Consider the following 18,062-nt stretch of genomic DNA (forward strand, 5'->3'; position numbering starts at 1 on the left):
GTTCCGTCCTGCATCAGGACAGCTTAGAGTTGTTACTTGCTGTATTCGTGATATGGTAATCCTAGTTGATGGTTGAAAATCCACTAAGCTGCAGTCTTTAGAGATGGAAGCTGCTTAGAGTTCAGGTATTAGACTTAAAATTATAGTCCGTCTGCTACAGTAAGAACTGGGTAACCAGGAAGGAGCACTGTATTCAGAGGCATCACCCAGGCACAAGTTAACAAATAGAGTAGAGACACTGCTTTCCACGCAGCAGGGGCTCAGCTGGAGGGAATGGAGCCTGCTCTAGCTTCAGCAGCACTGAACCCTCTCTCCAAGACTGAAGAAGGGGCTTGAAAGGAGTGGGAAAGGATTTCCTTTTCTCACTGAAACCCACAGTTAAATCTTGGAAGTCTGCATATTGGGATATGTGACTGTCTTCTTGTATCTCAACTTGAACATCAAGAGTCAGTATTTCCAGATTTAAGCACCATTGTGTGTGACAAAGCCAATGATCTCATGCTTTCTGCCTTTATAGAAGAAGTCAACATTCTTACTGACAGGAAAATGGGCCACTGAGAAAAACAACTTTCTACAGCAGGGCTCCTACCCACCCCACCTGCTGCCTTTGGTCCTGTCTCTTTCTCTCTCAATGTACCACGTCTTTCATGCTCGGGGCTATTGTTCCTGATGTGTCTCCTGTGCCAGAAGTTCTTCTGTTACCTCTGTCATCCTGCAAGGCTTGGGGCATTTTCTGGGATCTGGTGAGCCCTAGAAAGGTATCAGCAGATGTTTCCTAGTCCTTGAAGACACTGGTATACCAAAGCTGAGCAACTGCTGCATCCCAGTGAGCACCTGTGGGCCAGCTGTGGTCCCAGTGTGTCTGGGAGATACTCATCCCTCTGTTCCTGCATTGCTCCACCACAGTCTTTGCCTGAACAGGTCATGACCCACAGGAGGTCTAGAGGGGCCATGGCTCTCTGAGGAGCCTCAGAGGATGGCCACACGTCTTGACATGCCTGGAGGAAAGGTTCTAGCACTCTCCTCCTAGGCAGCCCAGGGAAGCTGGCCAGTGAAGGATTCTTGTTTCTTGGATGTTATTTGTTTTCAGATGTGATGAGTCCCCAACTCCTTTAGGAACTTTTGGGGCAGATGTGCCTTGTGTCCCTTGCATGGGATCACAGGGAAGTCGGGGCTTATGTTGTGAACTGCAATAATCATTCTTAAAGAAAACTTCAACAATTTTAACTTAAAATGTATTTGTCTTAAATTAATTTACAGTGTAATGTTATTGTATCACTTGAAATATTCAAAAACTAAAGCCCACTGAAACCACTCTTTCACCTATGTTTAAAACCTATTATTACTATTAGGTCATTTTTGTCAATTTCTTCAATATATTTGACAAACTAACGTGGGTGGTTTTCTGCCAATTTGAAGAAAGAAATAGTAAATAAAAGATTTCTATAATTCCAAGAGCATTGAGCTAACATGCATCTGCTTTCATGGCAAAATAGCAGTTTCTACAATAAGGAATTTCCAGGAAGATGACGTTTTAGGCCTAGATACACAGCACTGAGCTTGGCTTTTCACTCACTGAAGATCTCAGCCTGGGAAGGTGGCCCTTATTCAGATGCAAAAGCATAGGGGTGGAGAACTAATAAGATCCTATGTGTAATGAAGATTTCTGCCTCAAAACCCAGGCTGCAGCCCAAGGGACCTGGCATCGTCCCTAAGGACAGAGAATGCACACAGGACACACATGGCTGGCTCAGGTCTGCCAGGCTCATCTTCTGTTCTGGCAACACTGAGCTGCTCTGCAGATGTTGGATGGGAGAAAGGTCCTTGCAAGCCTATGGGGCTCCCCATGTCCAAAGCTTTCCCCAGATCACTGTGGACATAGCTCAGTGGTGGAGTGCTCGCCTAAAATCCAGCCTGATCTCTGATTCAGTGTGGAGCAGGAATGGCTTTGATGAAAGCCTCTTTGTCTTACAAGATACAAAGATGTATGGCTCTGAAATCCTCCCTTGTCAGCATTTTAGTGTTGTGATGCTCAACATGGGATAACACAATGATCTGCCAAGCCAACAACCTTGGTTCTGGTGCCAGGCCCTGTCATTGCTGGCTGGCTGGTCAAAGCAATGCCTCACCTCTAACCACTGGACTCAGTAAACATCAGCCTTTGCTAAGGCTGCATTCCTGCACTGTATGTTCCCCACCTCCAGCACCCACCATACCCTTCATTTTGTAGTGACCACGTCACCAAAATCGTCACCAACATCTTTTCTTTTCCTATCATCCTTTCTCCTTAGTGTTAATAAAATATACTTAGAATTAATAAAATACAGATAAGCCTACCCCATAGATCAAACTGGCATTCCCTCATCTAGTGATACCCAACAGAGTCTGCCATGAAGCTGGACATGCTCTTTCTGCGGCATAAGTGACACACTAGCCATATGCTAAAAGGAGCCTATGGGATCCATGAGTTGTGGCTGCAGTAGCTGCAGTGGCTGTGGAACTCAAAGTTTCTTTTTCTCTTTTTAAGAAATTTTTTATTCATTTTACATACCAATCACAGATTCCCCTCTCTTCCTCCCCTCACCTCCCCCCAACCCAGCCCCCATTTCCTCCTGTGAAAAGGTAAGGCCTTCCGTGGGGAGTCAGCAAAACCTGCTACATTCAGTTGAGGCAGGTCCAAGCCCTTCCCCCTGCATCAAGGCTGTGTAAGGTGTCACACCATAGATAATGGGCTCCAAAAAGTCAGCTCATACACCAGGGATGGATCCTGACCCTACTGCCAGGGGGCCCCTTAAGCAGACCAAGCTACACAACTGTCTCACTGGGTGCCTGAGCTGGCTTACACTGGTAATCAGATTGGTGACTACCCTAACTGTCATCACAGAGCCCTCATCCAGTAACTGATGGAAGCAGATGTAGAGATCCACAGCCAAGCACCAGGCCAAGCTCCAGGAGTCCAGTCAAAGAGAGAGAAGAGGGATTCTATGAGCAAGGGGCATCAAGATCATGATGGGGAAACCTACAGAGACAACCAAACCAAGCTAGTGAGGACTCATGAAATTTAGACCAACAGCTGTGGAGTAGCCAAGTTTCTTTTTCTTTAATTTTAAATGATAAAATCTTAGGAGTCATATGTGGTTGGCTGCTGCCATCCCGGGCAGCTCAGCAGCACTGTACATCAAGTTGTACTAATTAATGCATGTGCCTAAGCCCTTCTACTTTCCTCTCCTCATCAGTCAAATCAAACATTCAAGAACAAAATGGACTGGTGAAAATAGTGACTTCTCCAGGTAAAGTGATGAACGAACTGCATCTCATCCCATGCTCAGGATTCCAGAATCTTTTGCTTTGAGCATATCCCACTTTTCTGTCCATACTTCCATCCTGATCCCCACACAGTCTCTTACGTGCCGAGGAGATTCCTCACCTTGCATGTTTGAAGTAGAATTGGTGGCACTGAGCAGGGCTTATATGTAAATTCTTGGGAAACTTGAAGGAAACACTTTCCCCCATTTTCTTTTTTTTTTTTTCTTTCTTTTTTTTTTTTTTTTTTTTTTTTTTTGGTTTTTCGAGACAGGGTTTCTCTGTGTAGCTTTGCGCCTTTCCTGGAGCTCACTTGGTAGCCCAGGCTGGCCTCGAACTCACAGAGATCCGCCTGGCTCTGCCTCCCGAGTGCTGGGATTAAAGGCATGCGCCACCAACGCCCGGCCTTCCCCCATTTTCTGTTGGTACCAGTTTCTGTCTCCTAAACAAATTATTTATTTTAAAGCTCTTACACATACATTTGTAATTAAAACAAAATACCACTGCCTATCTAGGTCAGCTCCCCTTACTAACCTCATTCAATAAAGGTGAAATTGGTATTGTGAAATTTGTATTGGGCTCTGCTTCTGAACATATAAATTGGCATTTCCCCTACTTTGTGACATTAATTTAGTATATATTTCACCTAAAATATATTTTCCAATGTTATAAATTTTTTTCTGAGCTCATCCAAAATTTGAGAGCTCAATATAATACATGGTCATTTGAAAACAAGTACTCACTAAATTCTGAGTTGTGCTGGATAATTTAAAAATGTTTTCCAGTAAATGACACACTGGAATCAAATATAGAACTTAATATCAAGACCAATTCATCTTCAGTCACTTCCTCAAAATACAGTTTTCTAAATAAAAGTACAACTTCATGCTGAACATACTATTCCAAATTAAAACTTATCTAAATCACTATTAAAAGTTATCTTTGTTGCCTAAGCAAACAATAGGAAGGGCCAGCACTCACGTTAGGACAGTCAGATTCCAGTATTCTCCTTGTCCTTCATGATAAGATAACTGAAAAGCCTTTTATCCCCAGGAAAGACTATTGCATATAACTTAGTCTAAAGGACAGCAGCTCTGTGTTATCAGAGGTCCAACATTTCAGCTCATTTTCAGCTTTTATTATCTCCACACTCTGAGATGGAATTTAATAGATGGTTGGAACAGCTATAACATGACATTAAGCAAAGAACATGTCAGTGGCATCCATGGCCCCAGCAAAGATAGGCGCTCCAAAACATAAATCAAAGGAAACAGAAGAACATCTCAGAAGAAAAGAATGGCAGTGATCCTGTACATCTAAAACATTCTAAATGCCTCAGGGAGGCTAAGAAGTATGGCATGCTAAAGATAATGATGCCCCTTTAGCAGCCCTTGCTCTGTCTGAGAACCTCATACACTTTTTGAGATAATATAATGGCCACCGTGATGCCCAAATCTTTCCAAATTCACATGATTAGCATATCCATAAAGATACTGAGGGTGAAAATAGGTTTTAACTCTTAAAGGTTCTACAGATTCAGCTTATATAACATAATGTTACATTTGAAGGTTCAACTGGAGCACCAAATGCAGTAGATACTAACAACCAAAAGAAGTCTAGATTCTATATGCAAATCACAAATACAAAAAAAGGTATATAATTCAGAATAGATTTTAATGTTTACAGCAGTTTTAATATCATAGTAAAAAGCTAGCAAAATGTGCAGAGAATGCCCTTACACCACCTGCTAGCCACGTGGTGAGATTTCTTAAAGTCTCACCAACCAATGTATATAAGAGTTGCCTTACTAGAGATGGCTTAGAGAAAAAAGAATGAGGAGTTGGAGATGTCCGCACTGTGATTGTCTACATCCCACCATAACACGACACCCACTGCATTTTAAATCAAAAGGGGAAAACTTACTGAAATGACTAAGAGAACATGATACAGCTGTTACAGGGCACATCAGTCTTGGTTGGTGAGCTCAGGTCTGGTCTGGGTCAGATCCCAGAAGATCTGAGAGATAAGATATCTGATTAGGATGGGCATGCTGGGTTCAGCCTGTGTTCCCAAATTTCATCTAAATAAAAGACATATGTGTGCTCCCCATATAAAATGTGGAAGAACTACTCCAGGATCATGTTCCATTCTGCCCAAGAAGATGCCCCTGAAAGTTCAGGGGGCAACAGAGAAAGTTGTGGGGTAACAGTGAGAGGGTTGAAGAGGAGACACATCAGCATGCAACTCAAATTTTAAAAGGTCTTATAATAATTAAACTGGATCCAGATATCAGAGTAAATGCTGAAAGATCAGAGAGACAAAGGAACAAGCCACTGCCATGTCTTACCTCTAGGACTCCTCAGTCTGAAAAACCTTCCAGTTCCTGTCTCCTCATGCCTTATATACATTTCTCTGCCCAGCCGTCACTTCCTGTCTCAACCTTCCTAATGCCGGGATTAAAGGTGTGTGCCACCACTGCCTGACATCTATGTTTAATCTAGTGGTTTATTCTGTTCTCTGATCTTCAGGTAAATTTTATTAGGGTACACAATATATCACCACATCAGCACATCGCTGGAGGTGAGATTTCTCCATCATAAGGCCAGTCAGCATTATTCTATCAGGACTGGAGATTCAGACTGGATGACCACACAAACTATTTCTCATCAAAGATTATGGATAAACCAAGGCAAGCAGTGACTATGAAGCCCTCAGTCAATTCTTCATGGACTATACACATTATGAATGCATACTGTGTGTGGTATATTATGCTGGGTACAGAAGCAGGCAAGGTAGATTCCCATACTTTTGGAACTGAATCTTATGGTAAATGAATACAGGGGCACCCAAGGGATGAATTCTGTTTCAGATTTTGGTCACACTCTATTTATCTTATGAACTTGTATCTCATTTTCTCTGCTTGTATTTATGCACAGTTTATCTGCTTACAGCAACACTATACAATTTGTAGATTATGTCACACTTGCTTACACTGACCTTCACCAAAACTACTTTAAATAGTGGCCTAGTTTCTCACATTTTTAGCATATCACATGAAAGAGGGAAGTTGTCTGTCTCTAAATTGATGACGCCAGTTTTCAATTCTGGCGATATCTGATTATTTTAATTGCAGGTCACTTCATAGGCAGTAGGTCAGTGCATAGTTATTAGAATGGCTTTCTAAATAAATATGAAATTCTCCCTGCCAACTGATGATTTATAGTGAGAAAAATCAAGAGTAATTCTGACCCTAGCCAGAAATATAATTATTTGATACTGTTCAGGAGAGTCCTTGTTCAAGCATACCAATAAATGATGGTAGAGTATTAATGATGTTCAGAGATGCATGTGGCCTTTGCTGACCAGCTAACACCAAAGTTTCTGGTTTCATTGGTATGACGCACTAAAAGAGATCAACTTGGCTGGCTAGTCATTTGAAAATTCCTAATCTGTGACAGTTCCCCCTTTCCACAATTTTATCTAAGTACATCAGCCCTTTCACTACACTGAAGGAGACACCCATGTTTTACCTCTTACCCTGCTCCTGAATCTTGATCCTCCTTCAGTGTAGTTGGATAAAACTGGCTCTTCAGGAAGAGGCTAGAGAGTAGCTCTCAACTCTCCCCATGCCCCGGTAAGAGAACTCATGTAACACAATGAAGGCGCTTTCAGTGAGAATCTACGTTCCTGCTCCCAAGAATTAATTCTCAGCTTAGTTTCCTTCTCACTGTGTGACCCAAGTAAAGTCAATTAACCTCTCCATTTCCCATCTGGCTTTAATGATACATTTATGCAGGTAGCTTGATATTCCCAGGCGGAAAAGGCATGCATGCATAAGTACAAAGGCTTCTGTAAAATAATGTGCAGACAGATCTCAGTCCTGGACTGAATACCCTGCCTAATTCCAGGATAGCATTTACAATGTGACTCCCCTGTCTCCCACAGTTTATTAGTGTGAGGTAATACACTTGGCATTTTTTTTTTAAAAACAAAACATTGACAAAAGATCTACTATGGCCTGAGACAAGACTGCTAAATTCTGTTTATGTTTCCCTAGTGAGGTTTTGAAGTAATTTACTTCTTAAGCAAAGAACAAATAAATTAACCCACTGCACTAAAGATCATTTTTTATTTCCCCAGTTCTTGATAAAGCTTCTAAGTAGTAAAATGGATAATATATCAATTTCATTCTATGGAGGAGCAGGCATTCACCAAAACAATTTCAAGACTGGTCAAATTGCCAGATTAAAGATGTTGATACAAATATGGCAGATGAAAGCAAAATTTCTACTCAGTAAAGAAATTGGGAGTCTGTAAACTTGATCTAAAACAATTATGCATTCAGAAACATGGCTGCCACTAGTGACTCCCACCCAACACCCATCACAAACATGGCTGCCACTAGTCACTTTCACCCAGCACATTTTCTTTCCTGAGCTCTGGTTTTGACTGGGAACTCATGATTACAAACAAGGAGAATAATTAGGCCAGTCAAAGCTATTCTAGTTCTGTTTGGAAGATATTTGATTTCTGAAGTCATTGATAACCTTCAGTGGCCATATAATCCAGTTATGAACAGTGAAATGGAACAAGGAACCTGCTTGGATACTTTTGGGAATTACTGTCATCATTATCTTAAATAAAAGGGAATACTTTTCCCTGCCTCATACACAGACTTGACACCTTGACACCCAAAGGTATACCATGAAGGACAGTGGGCAGTGGCACAAAGATAGCCCAGTTAATGCTTGAGAGGACAGTAGTGTCCTTATGGGTCACCTCTGTTGTAGTTCTACTAATGACAGCAGGCAGCATTTGAGCCAATAAACAAAGCAACCTGGTCTCTAAAACGTGCATGCAGCTGCAATTTAAAATACCATCTGGAGGTTTTTCTATAGGAAACTCTGTCTGTCCCTTTGCACTCTAGACATACCTGTAAGTTGTAACCTATCAAAACATTCTAGGTAGTTTCAATAAACATTTCCATCATAAAAGTTTTAAATATATCCTACTGTATGAGAAATAAAATTCTAAGTAACTCAACTAATTTCCAATTAAATAATAACTACATGTCACTGCTAAGTGACAGATTATATATAAGGTTTATTATTTTCTAACTCAAAAGCAAATAGCATAGGCATTAGGCATTGGCAGATAGTAAATGCAGAGGAGAAAAAGAACTACTCAAATATAGCAGTTACAGATATACATAGGTAAAATGCTGAGTTCAGGTTCTGGTTTATGGTGGACAGTAAGTCATAGGCAGGAACTAATTGTTCGTAATATATAAGACCATATATTTGAGAAGTAATGAAATAGTGACTTTAACTCCTATATATATGAAAAATGTATTCATATTTTTCAGAATTAATTGTTTAAATTTCATGCTTACAGTTTAGAGAATTATCTAGGAATATGTGTCGGGAGCACAGTTGGGTATCAAAGCAGGAACTGTGAGTGACTGCCTGGAGGTTCTGTGCTGGCATCTACAGAAGCGCTTGAGTCTTCGTGTGGGGGCAGATTATAACGCTGTACTGGGGTATTTGTTTCTGCACTGGTGGTGTTCTTTCACTCGTTCCTTCTCTTAGAGTTGCAAAAGTAAACTCACAAAAACCAGGAGGAGCCACCAGTTCTGATTTCTGAGAGGTCTCACATAAAAACACTGAATGGCAACTGCCACTGGAGTCCAAAGGAAAACAATTAGTCTTATTAAACAGTTAATGAATTAGAAACCTTGACATCATTTCTGCAGGGTTGGATTAATTGAAATCAATTCAAATAACAGTAAGGCGCAAGAAATGTTCAGTTGTGAAATATGGGCACGCAGCTGCCTGAGTAAGGATTTAGACAGCAGAGGGAAAAGGGCAACTGATAACAACTGCCCCAGCTCGGCTGGAAACATTTCACTCATTTCTTAAATTTGTTTTTATTTATAAATAACATGCCACTGATTAAAATGGGCAGCTGCATATTTTACATTTCCTCTCTTATAAATGCTGTTAAATGTTCTGACTGATGAAGTGACAACAGACAGACAAACACTTCCTTTTCAGTATGCAGGGCCTCCCTCACTCAGTTTTTCTTTTGTTTTTCTGGGGAGGGGTTCCTTTGGCTCACAGTAACCCAGGTTCTCCAGAAACACCCTTTCATCTCTTATACTCCAGGTATCACTGTGGCTCCAAGGGTGGGGCTGATTCCTCCTACCCAAGGGTGTCAGCATCACACGCTAGGTGGGGGGTCCCAGGTTATGTTTAAACCATCTCCAACAATCACACACACACACACACACACACACACACACACACACACACACACACCTCCACCTCTATCAGTCAATCTAGCCATTTTTTGGTCTGACTCACCTACTTATCTTCCTCTAAGGCCAACTGCTGGCCTTCTCCTCTCTGGGAGTCATGATCACCATGCAAATGTCCCAGCTAAGAGGGCAGTACTGTCCTAGAACTACTATCTCTGGACGAGATAGAGGGCATTGAACTCAACTTGCATTCCAGAGAATTTTTTAGATGAAAGCAATTAGCTTAGTTATGTCCCATTCCATTTTGGGTATTACTAATATGTTGTTTATACTGCAATCTATTCATAGTGTGTCTGGTTTCAATTGCAAGTGAGCCTCTGGTGTCCAACAGTTGGGACCCTGGAGCCAGAGCACTGGGCTCTTTGCCTCCTGGACGTGTGTACTGGCTCCGGCTTGGCCATCTTGTTACACGGAACTGGGTGAAGTTCCTGCTTGCCTATGCTACCCTCGCCCCTGACCTTTGCCCTCTGTCCCTCCATGTTGCTCTCACTGCAGTCTCTCCCACCAGAGTCACAGCCAGAGCCTGGAGAGCCCACCAAGACTCATTCAAAAAAGCCCAAGCTGTCCTGAAAACTCAAGTTGTCTAGCACCTCAACCAGTCATGCCCTGTGACCGTTTGTAGGAGCTGGCTCTTCTTAGGGTGCTGTGAGCCACTGAAATCTAACTTTCCAAAAGGCCACTTTACCTAATACAATAATATATTTACACACTACTAGTTTTTTTTTTATTAATACAATACATGCATGAGCTACGTGCTCTGAGCTCTTCTGATTTCCTAGGTCACTATGTACTGTTTGCTCTTTGTCTTTTCCCTCAAGATACCATCATATCGAACTGATCAGCACCATGGAGAGCACAACTGAAGAGGTTGGGCCCCAGAAGCCAGAGGGCAGAGGCGTTCTGAGGCATGAGAAAGCTCAGGCGGGAAAAGTGTGGGATGAAAGGTGGAGTGCAGGACTGGCCCCACTTCTTCTCTGCAGACACTTGACCTGTGTGTGTTCAGTGGCTTGGATGCTGCAGCTGCCAGGAGATGAATCTTCTATGTAGGCCTCCTGGCAAACACTGAGCAAGATGGAATGCAAGCACAGTTGCCTCCACGGTGTACAAAACATGCCCCAGAAAGACTTCAGGGCGTGTGCAGTAGCATGTGGAGAGTTGGTGTTGCACTCTAGAATCTCTGAAACGCTTGACAGCCAGCAGGACAAGACACAAAGGGGTGGGGTGTGGATTGCATCTGATGTTGAAACTAGAAAGGAAGTAAGCTTAGATATAGCCCAAGACTGTAATTCATTACAAAGATGTGCATAGCTTCCCAGGCAAGCAGACTCCTGACCAACAATTAATCTGTAGCAAATATTAAGTTTAAGAATGATTACACATTTTAACTATATTTCTTAATAAATTTCCTCACATAAATTTTGCCTAATCTATAAACCAATTTTAAACAAAATCCATCATGCCAGGCACTTTACATCTTATTCTATTTATTGCACCATTTCTCATCAGAAACCTTTTAGCTTTAATGCTATTCCGAGGCAGACTATCTCATTAGGGTGGCAGAGATAAAGTTCTTTTTGAGATAAAGTAATTATAGTGATTGTAGGGGAAATATCATCCAAACTTCTTGGCTTCAGTAGTCTCCTGGCTTCTGATTAATTTTAAGACTAACAAACTGAGTGCAAACAAAGAGATGCTAGTGGTGGATAATGCCGGCAGCCCAGAGTGAGCACTGGAGAGGTTTCCATGTGCAGCTTTAATCAGAAACTAAGGTGGTAGTGGGCTTTGCTATCAGGCAAACATTCCAAGGCAACATGTGCATGTGTGCATGTTCTGTTGACTCATGGCTGCCACTGCTCTCTCCTCCAGGTGTTACTGGAGACAAAGACTCCATGAATACCTTTTGTATAGTTGAAGCTTATGTCCAATTAGATGAGTCAGTTTCTCCCCATCATAGAATAATTTAGTCTTTTCCTTGAGGAAACTGATGCCCCCTAGAATGTGGGCAGTGCTGAGAGTGACGAAGGGAGTGGATCTGATACTTCACTCACAATGGAAAGAGGTCCCATCAGGATTAGAGACACACAGCCTGCAGGGAGCCAGAGGATCCCTCAGAACAAAAGAGCCCTCCCTATCAGCAGCTACTCTGACTAAAGCCCCTAGTCCAACCAAAGGGTTCGAGGTCTCTGAGACTACTTTGGTTGACATGAGCAGGTCCTAGGGAAATCTTTGAAACAGTGACATGAGTTTAAATTACCCATTTAACTGCTCAAAAATACAACCAGAAACACTAGAAATGCATAGAGCGACCCCTGCTGTGCTCACCCCTTTCTCATTCCTGCATGGCCCCAAGTGGGTAATCTTTGAAGAAGTAGTTGAAAAATTGAATGCCTGCCATGTTTTTTTCAATCAGCTGTGTTCACTATTTTCCAGTGAGGACTCACATTTCTAAAGAGTATCTCCATCTAGTTGAAAACCTGGTCAAGGTCACCGTGAAATGAAAAGGATATTTTGATTTGGAAATGGTAGAGGACCTGGTATGTGAGTTGATTCTCAACTCACTTGCAAGGTCATGTCAAAAGCTCAGACTCCAATTTCCCTTAGGACAGAGATGGCTAATGTTCATCATCCTTGCCAGTTTATTAGGGCAGCATATTAAAGGTGAAGTCTGGCTTAAACCAAAGGATCATGTGTGAATGGCTCATTGCTGCTACACGCCCAGTATTAGTAGAGTTGAGTGGATACTGGCATCATTAATGAATATCTAATAACAACAAAACACATAGAGGTGACCACGGAGACATGCTACAGGCCACGGCTGTTTGCAGACAGAGTTCTTTAGACAAGAGAAATGAAAGTGCATGTTCAAAAGTAACTCAGTTAGCTAAGATGATTCTACTTTTTCTCCTTTAAGAATATCTTTGCAGGCTGGGCGGTGGTGGCGCACGCCTTTAATCCCAGCACTCGGGAGGCAGAGCCAGGTGGATCTCTGTGAGTTCGAGGCCAGCCTGGTCTCCAAAGCGAGATCCAGGAGAGGCGCAAAGCTACACAGAGAAACCCTGTCTCGAAAAACCAAAAAAAAAAAAAAAAAAAAATATCTTTGCAGATATTCTTAAATGAACCACACACTGATTGAAAATGAGTCACCTACTTATGATCCTATATTCTCATATTTTCATAAACAGAGAACATAGTTTAAGCTGTTGGATTTTATAAAGAATTGGAAAATGAAACCTAAAAGGTGACTATTATTTATGTAGAACTAACCCTCTTGGCAAACTCCAGCACCTGTTCCATCAGTGCCACACTGAGGGTGGCAGGCTAAGCAGCAGTTTCACTATCCACCACCGAATGTGTAGCTTTCCCGTGTGAACTGTCTTTTCAATGACGAAACCGAAGCATGGATCTCCTCTGCTATGGACCAGTTACACTACATCTGAAATATGGGTGAAGAAGAACCATCTTTAAGTATCCTGCTTCCATTTCCCCTAAATCCTTAAGAACGTTTTCCATGAGTGTTTTCAGAGATATTTTGGTATGTGGAAAGCAGTTAAGTAACAGACCACTGATTGCTGGATTTGACAGTAAGCAATCTATCCTAGGAAAGGCCAGGGCTGTGGGCAAAGCAGAGAAGACCTTTGTCTCCCAGATCCAGGACTTGATCACAATGTGACATTGGGGTCTCTTTGTTAGAGACCTACCACTTTGTAAATGTGTCATAAAAACCAGAGAAAAGGACAGATACAGAAACCCAAGGAAGGAAACCAGCAAATTGTTGCAAACACATCATAATAAGGTAATAAAATTCTAAAATGCCAGACAGATTTTCAAAAGGGTATGGCTCTAGGAAGTCAATGTATGAAAAGCTCAGAAACAGATTCGACATTCAACATTATCTGCTTTGCACTGTGCAGGTAAGACAGAGTGAGCTGATGAGGGTAAGTAAGGATCAAAGTGACCAGCTACCTGACCACATAAGCACACAGATGGAATAGTGAGCAGCAGAAGGAGAATTAAGGCAGAGATGAGAATGGAGGAGATCTCAAGGAGTCCTGGTGACGGCATGTGAGATGGAGCAGAGTGGGACTCTGGACTAACACACCATGGCATCCAGGATTGGTCCTGGAAAGCAAGAATACTGGGACTTCATCTTAGAGGAAGGAGAAACTGCTCAAAGGTGGAATCCTAGCCACCTCTGAACAAAAGGTAGAGAGAGCTGATATTCTCTGAAAGGAATCCGTCGAAGCCTAGATTTTCATATCAACCCGCAAATAAACATACACACATGTAGATGAGTATGTATGTGAATAACAATAGAATAATGGTGATAAAGAGGTTGACACTTTTAAATGTGTCCTGAATACTGTTTTAAGCATTCTTTTTATCGACATCATCTCCCTATCAACCAAAGACACATACCGTCATGTCCAAGATTGACTGTCCCCAAGTTGACAAGGGCAGGACACAGAAAACTGGCTGTACTCCAGAGGTACCCTGGCTCCACAGCTGTTTTTCAATGAGACACTGCACTGCCTCTCTGCCTCTTACTGGGCGATTATCTCATTCAGGCTCCAGTCAGCATCTAGTGCTAACTCACCATGAGTGCCTACCATGCTCTGCTTTGCTTGGATACATGGAGACAGAAGCTGCAGCGTTTTGTTATATTTTTATGTTCAGGTTTTATTTTTGTTCTCTATTTGTCCTCCATAGAGCACATTTTCTTTTTTTTTTTTTTTTTTTTTTTTTTTTTTTTTTTTTTTTTTTGGTTTTTCGAGACAGGGTTTCTCTGTGTAGCTTTGCGCCTTTCCTGGAGCTCACTTGGTAGCCCAGGCTGGCCTCGAACTCACAGAGATCCACCTGGCTCTGCCTCCCGAGTGCTGGGATTAAAGGCGTGCGCCACCACCGCCCGGCGTAGAGCACATTTTCAAATGACAAATTTCACATAAAATTACATACTTGTGATTCTCTTGATTAAAAACAGAACATTTAGCCACAATGGGTCTTATCCCATAGCTTGCCAACTATTAGCCAGTTCTACAGTCTGGGCCTCTCCATGCCCCAGGATCCTTCCCTCCTTTACTATCCCAGATCTAACTTCACATTTTATCACCTGCCTGATTTTTGCGTTTTGTGTCTGTGATTCTTAGGTGTATATACATCTGTATGACAAACAACAACAACAACAAAAGACCAAGCTATCCTAGAGCTTAGAGTAGAGAAAACAGTCTAGGTTCAGACTCCCAGTTCCCAGGCTCTAGTTTTCATGGGTAAATTTCTGGATCCTTTTAAGACTCAATTTTCTCAAATCAAAAGTGGGATTACTAATACCACTTAACTCAGAGTGCTGCTATGAAATAAATGACGCAATGCATGGAGAGTTAGATTACTACAGCTTTGCATTAAGACACAAGGGCATCTTCACCCAGGAGCCATCAGGTTGAGTACAGAAGAAGAGGCAGTGTGTTGATTTAAGAAAAGCAGAAGAGGGACGTGGGTAAAAGGAGCAATTCCACTGGGCTCATGCAGCCTCCCTGGGCTCATGCAGCCTCCCGAGGCAGGAGTCCTGCTAGTGAGACCGCTAGAGAAGAGCCTACTGCAAATGCCTCAGACGAAATGATGTGGCTTCCTGGTGGATTTCATTATCTAGTGAAAAATACTGTATCCCAGGTAAGTACTGAATCATTGGTTCGAGGAAACGGACCCACGGTTTCTCCTTTATTTGGTATGTTTTTGAGGTCTTAAATCCCCTGCGTTCTCATTCATCAGGACTTTCCCTGGCTCCCCATCACCTGCATACTGAACTCTGATTGGCCCCCATCACTGGGGTCTCTATCTGGTACCTGGGGTACTTATCCACAGCTAAGCACCCAACTCTCTTGGACTTTGTGCTTTTGTATCTGTGCTCTCAGAGCTGTGATGATCAGACATCCCAAAGGCCTCCCACTGCCCAGGGCCACATCAATACCCCAGTCTGCTGCCACAGTCTGTCAGCACAGCTCTCGGGACAGACCAGATTGGGGGAGTGAGGGGGTGAAGAAAAGACAAGCACAGGGGGACACAGATGCGCTGACAAGCTGAGATGGGATGGACTGAGATCTCTGATGGAGAAGCTGCAGGAGCCTGGCAGCTCAGTGTGCTTATTACAGACACTGAACAGAGGGGTGGAGTCACTGCATACAGCTAAACATGGAGTCAATTAATACAGACAAATGAGGAGGCAGGGTTATAGTGTGCAGCTGACCAAGGAAATAGGTCTAGCTGATCTCTGTAGGAGCAGTATCTGTAGGGGAGCAGTCTTCAGGCTGTGAATATCTGGTGTGTGAGGGGGAAGCAACTGTAGACATTTTCTGTATACACTATGAACATATATACAGGGACCAAAGAGAGATTTTACTATCCCTCTGATCCTCAACACATGAGCAGGAAGCCTTTGTCATTTTCTAATGGGTCTGAGGCATTGGGGTCCTTGACATGGCCAGCTAATGTCAACAGCACACATTCACTCAGGACTTCACGCACTCAAGGGTTCCTCCACCTCCCATAGTCTGCCACTGAGGTTTCACCAGGAACCCTTTCAGCAGCTGCTCTTGTATTTTATATCAAAGGTTGGGAGCCTTTTCTCCCAACAAATACTTCATGCTCTAGAAGCTGCCCTGCCTGGATCTATGCATGCAGCTATTGACTAGAGGCACAGAGGAGGTGGTCTGGGTTTCTCCAAACGTCATTGATGAACATTGGAATTTAAGTGTCAGAGAGTGGCCTGGGTCACACAGTGCTACTCAACTTTTTAATTTTCTTCCCCAGTGACTTAAGAACATGAGAACGACTCCAGAGCAGGCTGCAGGGAGGCAAGCAGAAGGCTGTGGTAGTGCTTGATTCGGTACCCACTGCTTCAGTGCAGACACCGAGGCTCCACAACTGTCCTTCTTACTCTTCTTCTTATAAGTGGTAAGTTGTCGCTTAATTGAACAATCTCAGTGCACTGTTCCTAGATGAAACCTTTAGTGTGTTCTGACATGTGTAGCCAAGCTCCCACCACACAAGTCCAAATGTGGCACATTTCCAGTACTCAAAAACGTTCCTTCAGAATCTCTTTCATAAAATACCACCATCGCCCTCTGAGTCTATTACTTCTATAAATAGGCTCTACCCAGCTTTTCTGCAGGTCTTAGCTGAAAAAAAAAAAAAGATGTAGGAAGTGTGTGTGTGTGTGTGTGTGTGTGTGTGTGTGTGTGTGTACCAGGGAGACATGACCATGCACCTGAACTTACAGAGCAGAAAGAAACCCAGAGGAAAGGCTATATTTGACATGAAATTTGAATGCCATAAACAATCAAAGCCTCCCAGAAGAGCATCTTGCTTTCAGTGTGGTGATACTCAATCAGAAACAGGGAGAGGTGGCTCTGTAGGGACACATTTATTAATCCAGGCAAGAGCAGTTGCCTCAGGACACTGCCTTTGCTTCCTTACCTGGGCCAAGGTGAGGGTTGCTTGTCTGCAGGTGCCGCATTGAACTCGGAGCTTTCCAGGCTGGACTCTGTGGCAGGGGTTTTTGCAGTAGACATAAAAGCTGTTGTAGGTGGATTTAACTGCTGGGAGAAAGCAGAGAGTGCCAATCAGTGCTAGTCCAAACTGAGCCAAGACACCCTCTTTAAAAACCTGATAGAAGCAAGCCACACAACTAACTCTGGAGGAACATGTGAAATTAGAAGAATGAACATCTCAAGAAGGAGAGAGCAATTTCGAAAACTTCGTTTGATGTTGAAAAGGGTGGAAGACCTCTCTTCTTGCCAACAGCCCTGTGACCTACTCATCAGAGTACACAGCCCACCACCAAGAGCTGGGCCAGAGTGTTTGCAGCACAGGGAAATTAAATGCCTTCTTTGCTGTTGAAGTCTGAGGACAGGAAATTCCAAGTCTGGGAAATGCAGAGGCCGCTGCCCTGAATTCTATTTCATGCTTCTGTACACAGCAGTGAGGACTCAAGATCTTTTCCTCTTAGAATCATATCTGCACAGCCAAGTCAGTCTTTCCCTCATGATATGAGTGATTGGACCACAGTTGCCGGGTTTCCAGGGAACACTTGCCAAAAGCCAGTAACATATAAGAGTCCTGAACCTCATGGAGCTTAGTGGATCCTGCAGCCTATGCAGCTGTGCAGCTGTGAAGAACTGCAGCCTGTGCAGAAGTGCAGCCTTGAAGATTGCAGCCTGTGCAGCTGTGCAGAAGTGCAGCCTGTGCCGTTCTGCAGATGTGCAGCCTGTGCAGATGTGCAGGCTTTGTGTTTTGATAACAGTTTCTCTAGTTGGACACCTGCCATTCAAACAGAATGTTTTCAAGTGTAAAAGGTGAACAAAAATGATGTAATCAAATCATTTCTCTCAATTCTCAATATACTCAAAGTGCTATTCCTTAAAAGAAGGGAACCGCCGGGTGGTGGTGGCGG

The 18,062-nt window shown here is 42.9% G+C and overlaps 1 protein-coding gene across 5 annotated transcripts in view; it reads right to left on the reverse strand.

The window, feature by feature from the left end:
* Prkn (parkin RBR E3 ubiquitin protein ligase) overlaps positions 1-18,062 on the reverse strand; it is a 1,203,648-nt gene that overhangs the window by 725,425 nt on the left and 460,161 nt on the right. For 3 of the 5 annotated variants that reach the window (XM_042262404.2, XM_076552883.1, XM_076552880.1), the window contains exon 4: positions 17,087-17,208. In XM_042262404.2, coding sequence (XP_042118338.1) covers positions 17,087-17,208 — 122 coding nt within the window. The remainder of the gene's footprint in view (positions 1-17,086; positions 17,209-18,062) is intronic. The other 2 variants (XM_042262405.2, XM_076552881.1) reach the window with 1 other exon arrangement.

Source organism: Peromyscus maniculatus, chromosome 16, assembly GCF_049852395.1.
Source record: "Peromyscus maniculatus bairdii isolate BWxNUB_F1_BW_parent chromosome 16, HU_Pman_BW_mat_3.1, whole genome shotgun sequence".
Taxonomy (NCBI): Eukaryota; Metazoa; Chordata; class Mammalia; order Rodentia; family Cricetidae; genus Peromyscus; species Peromyscus maniculatus.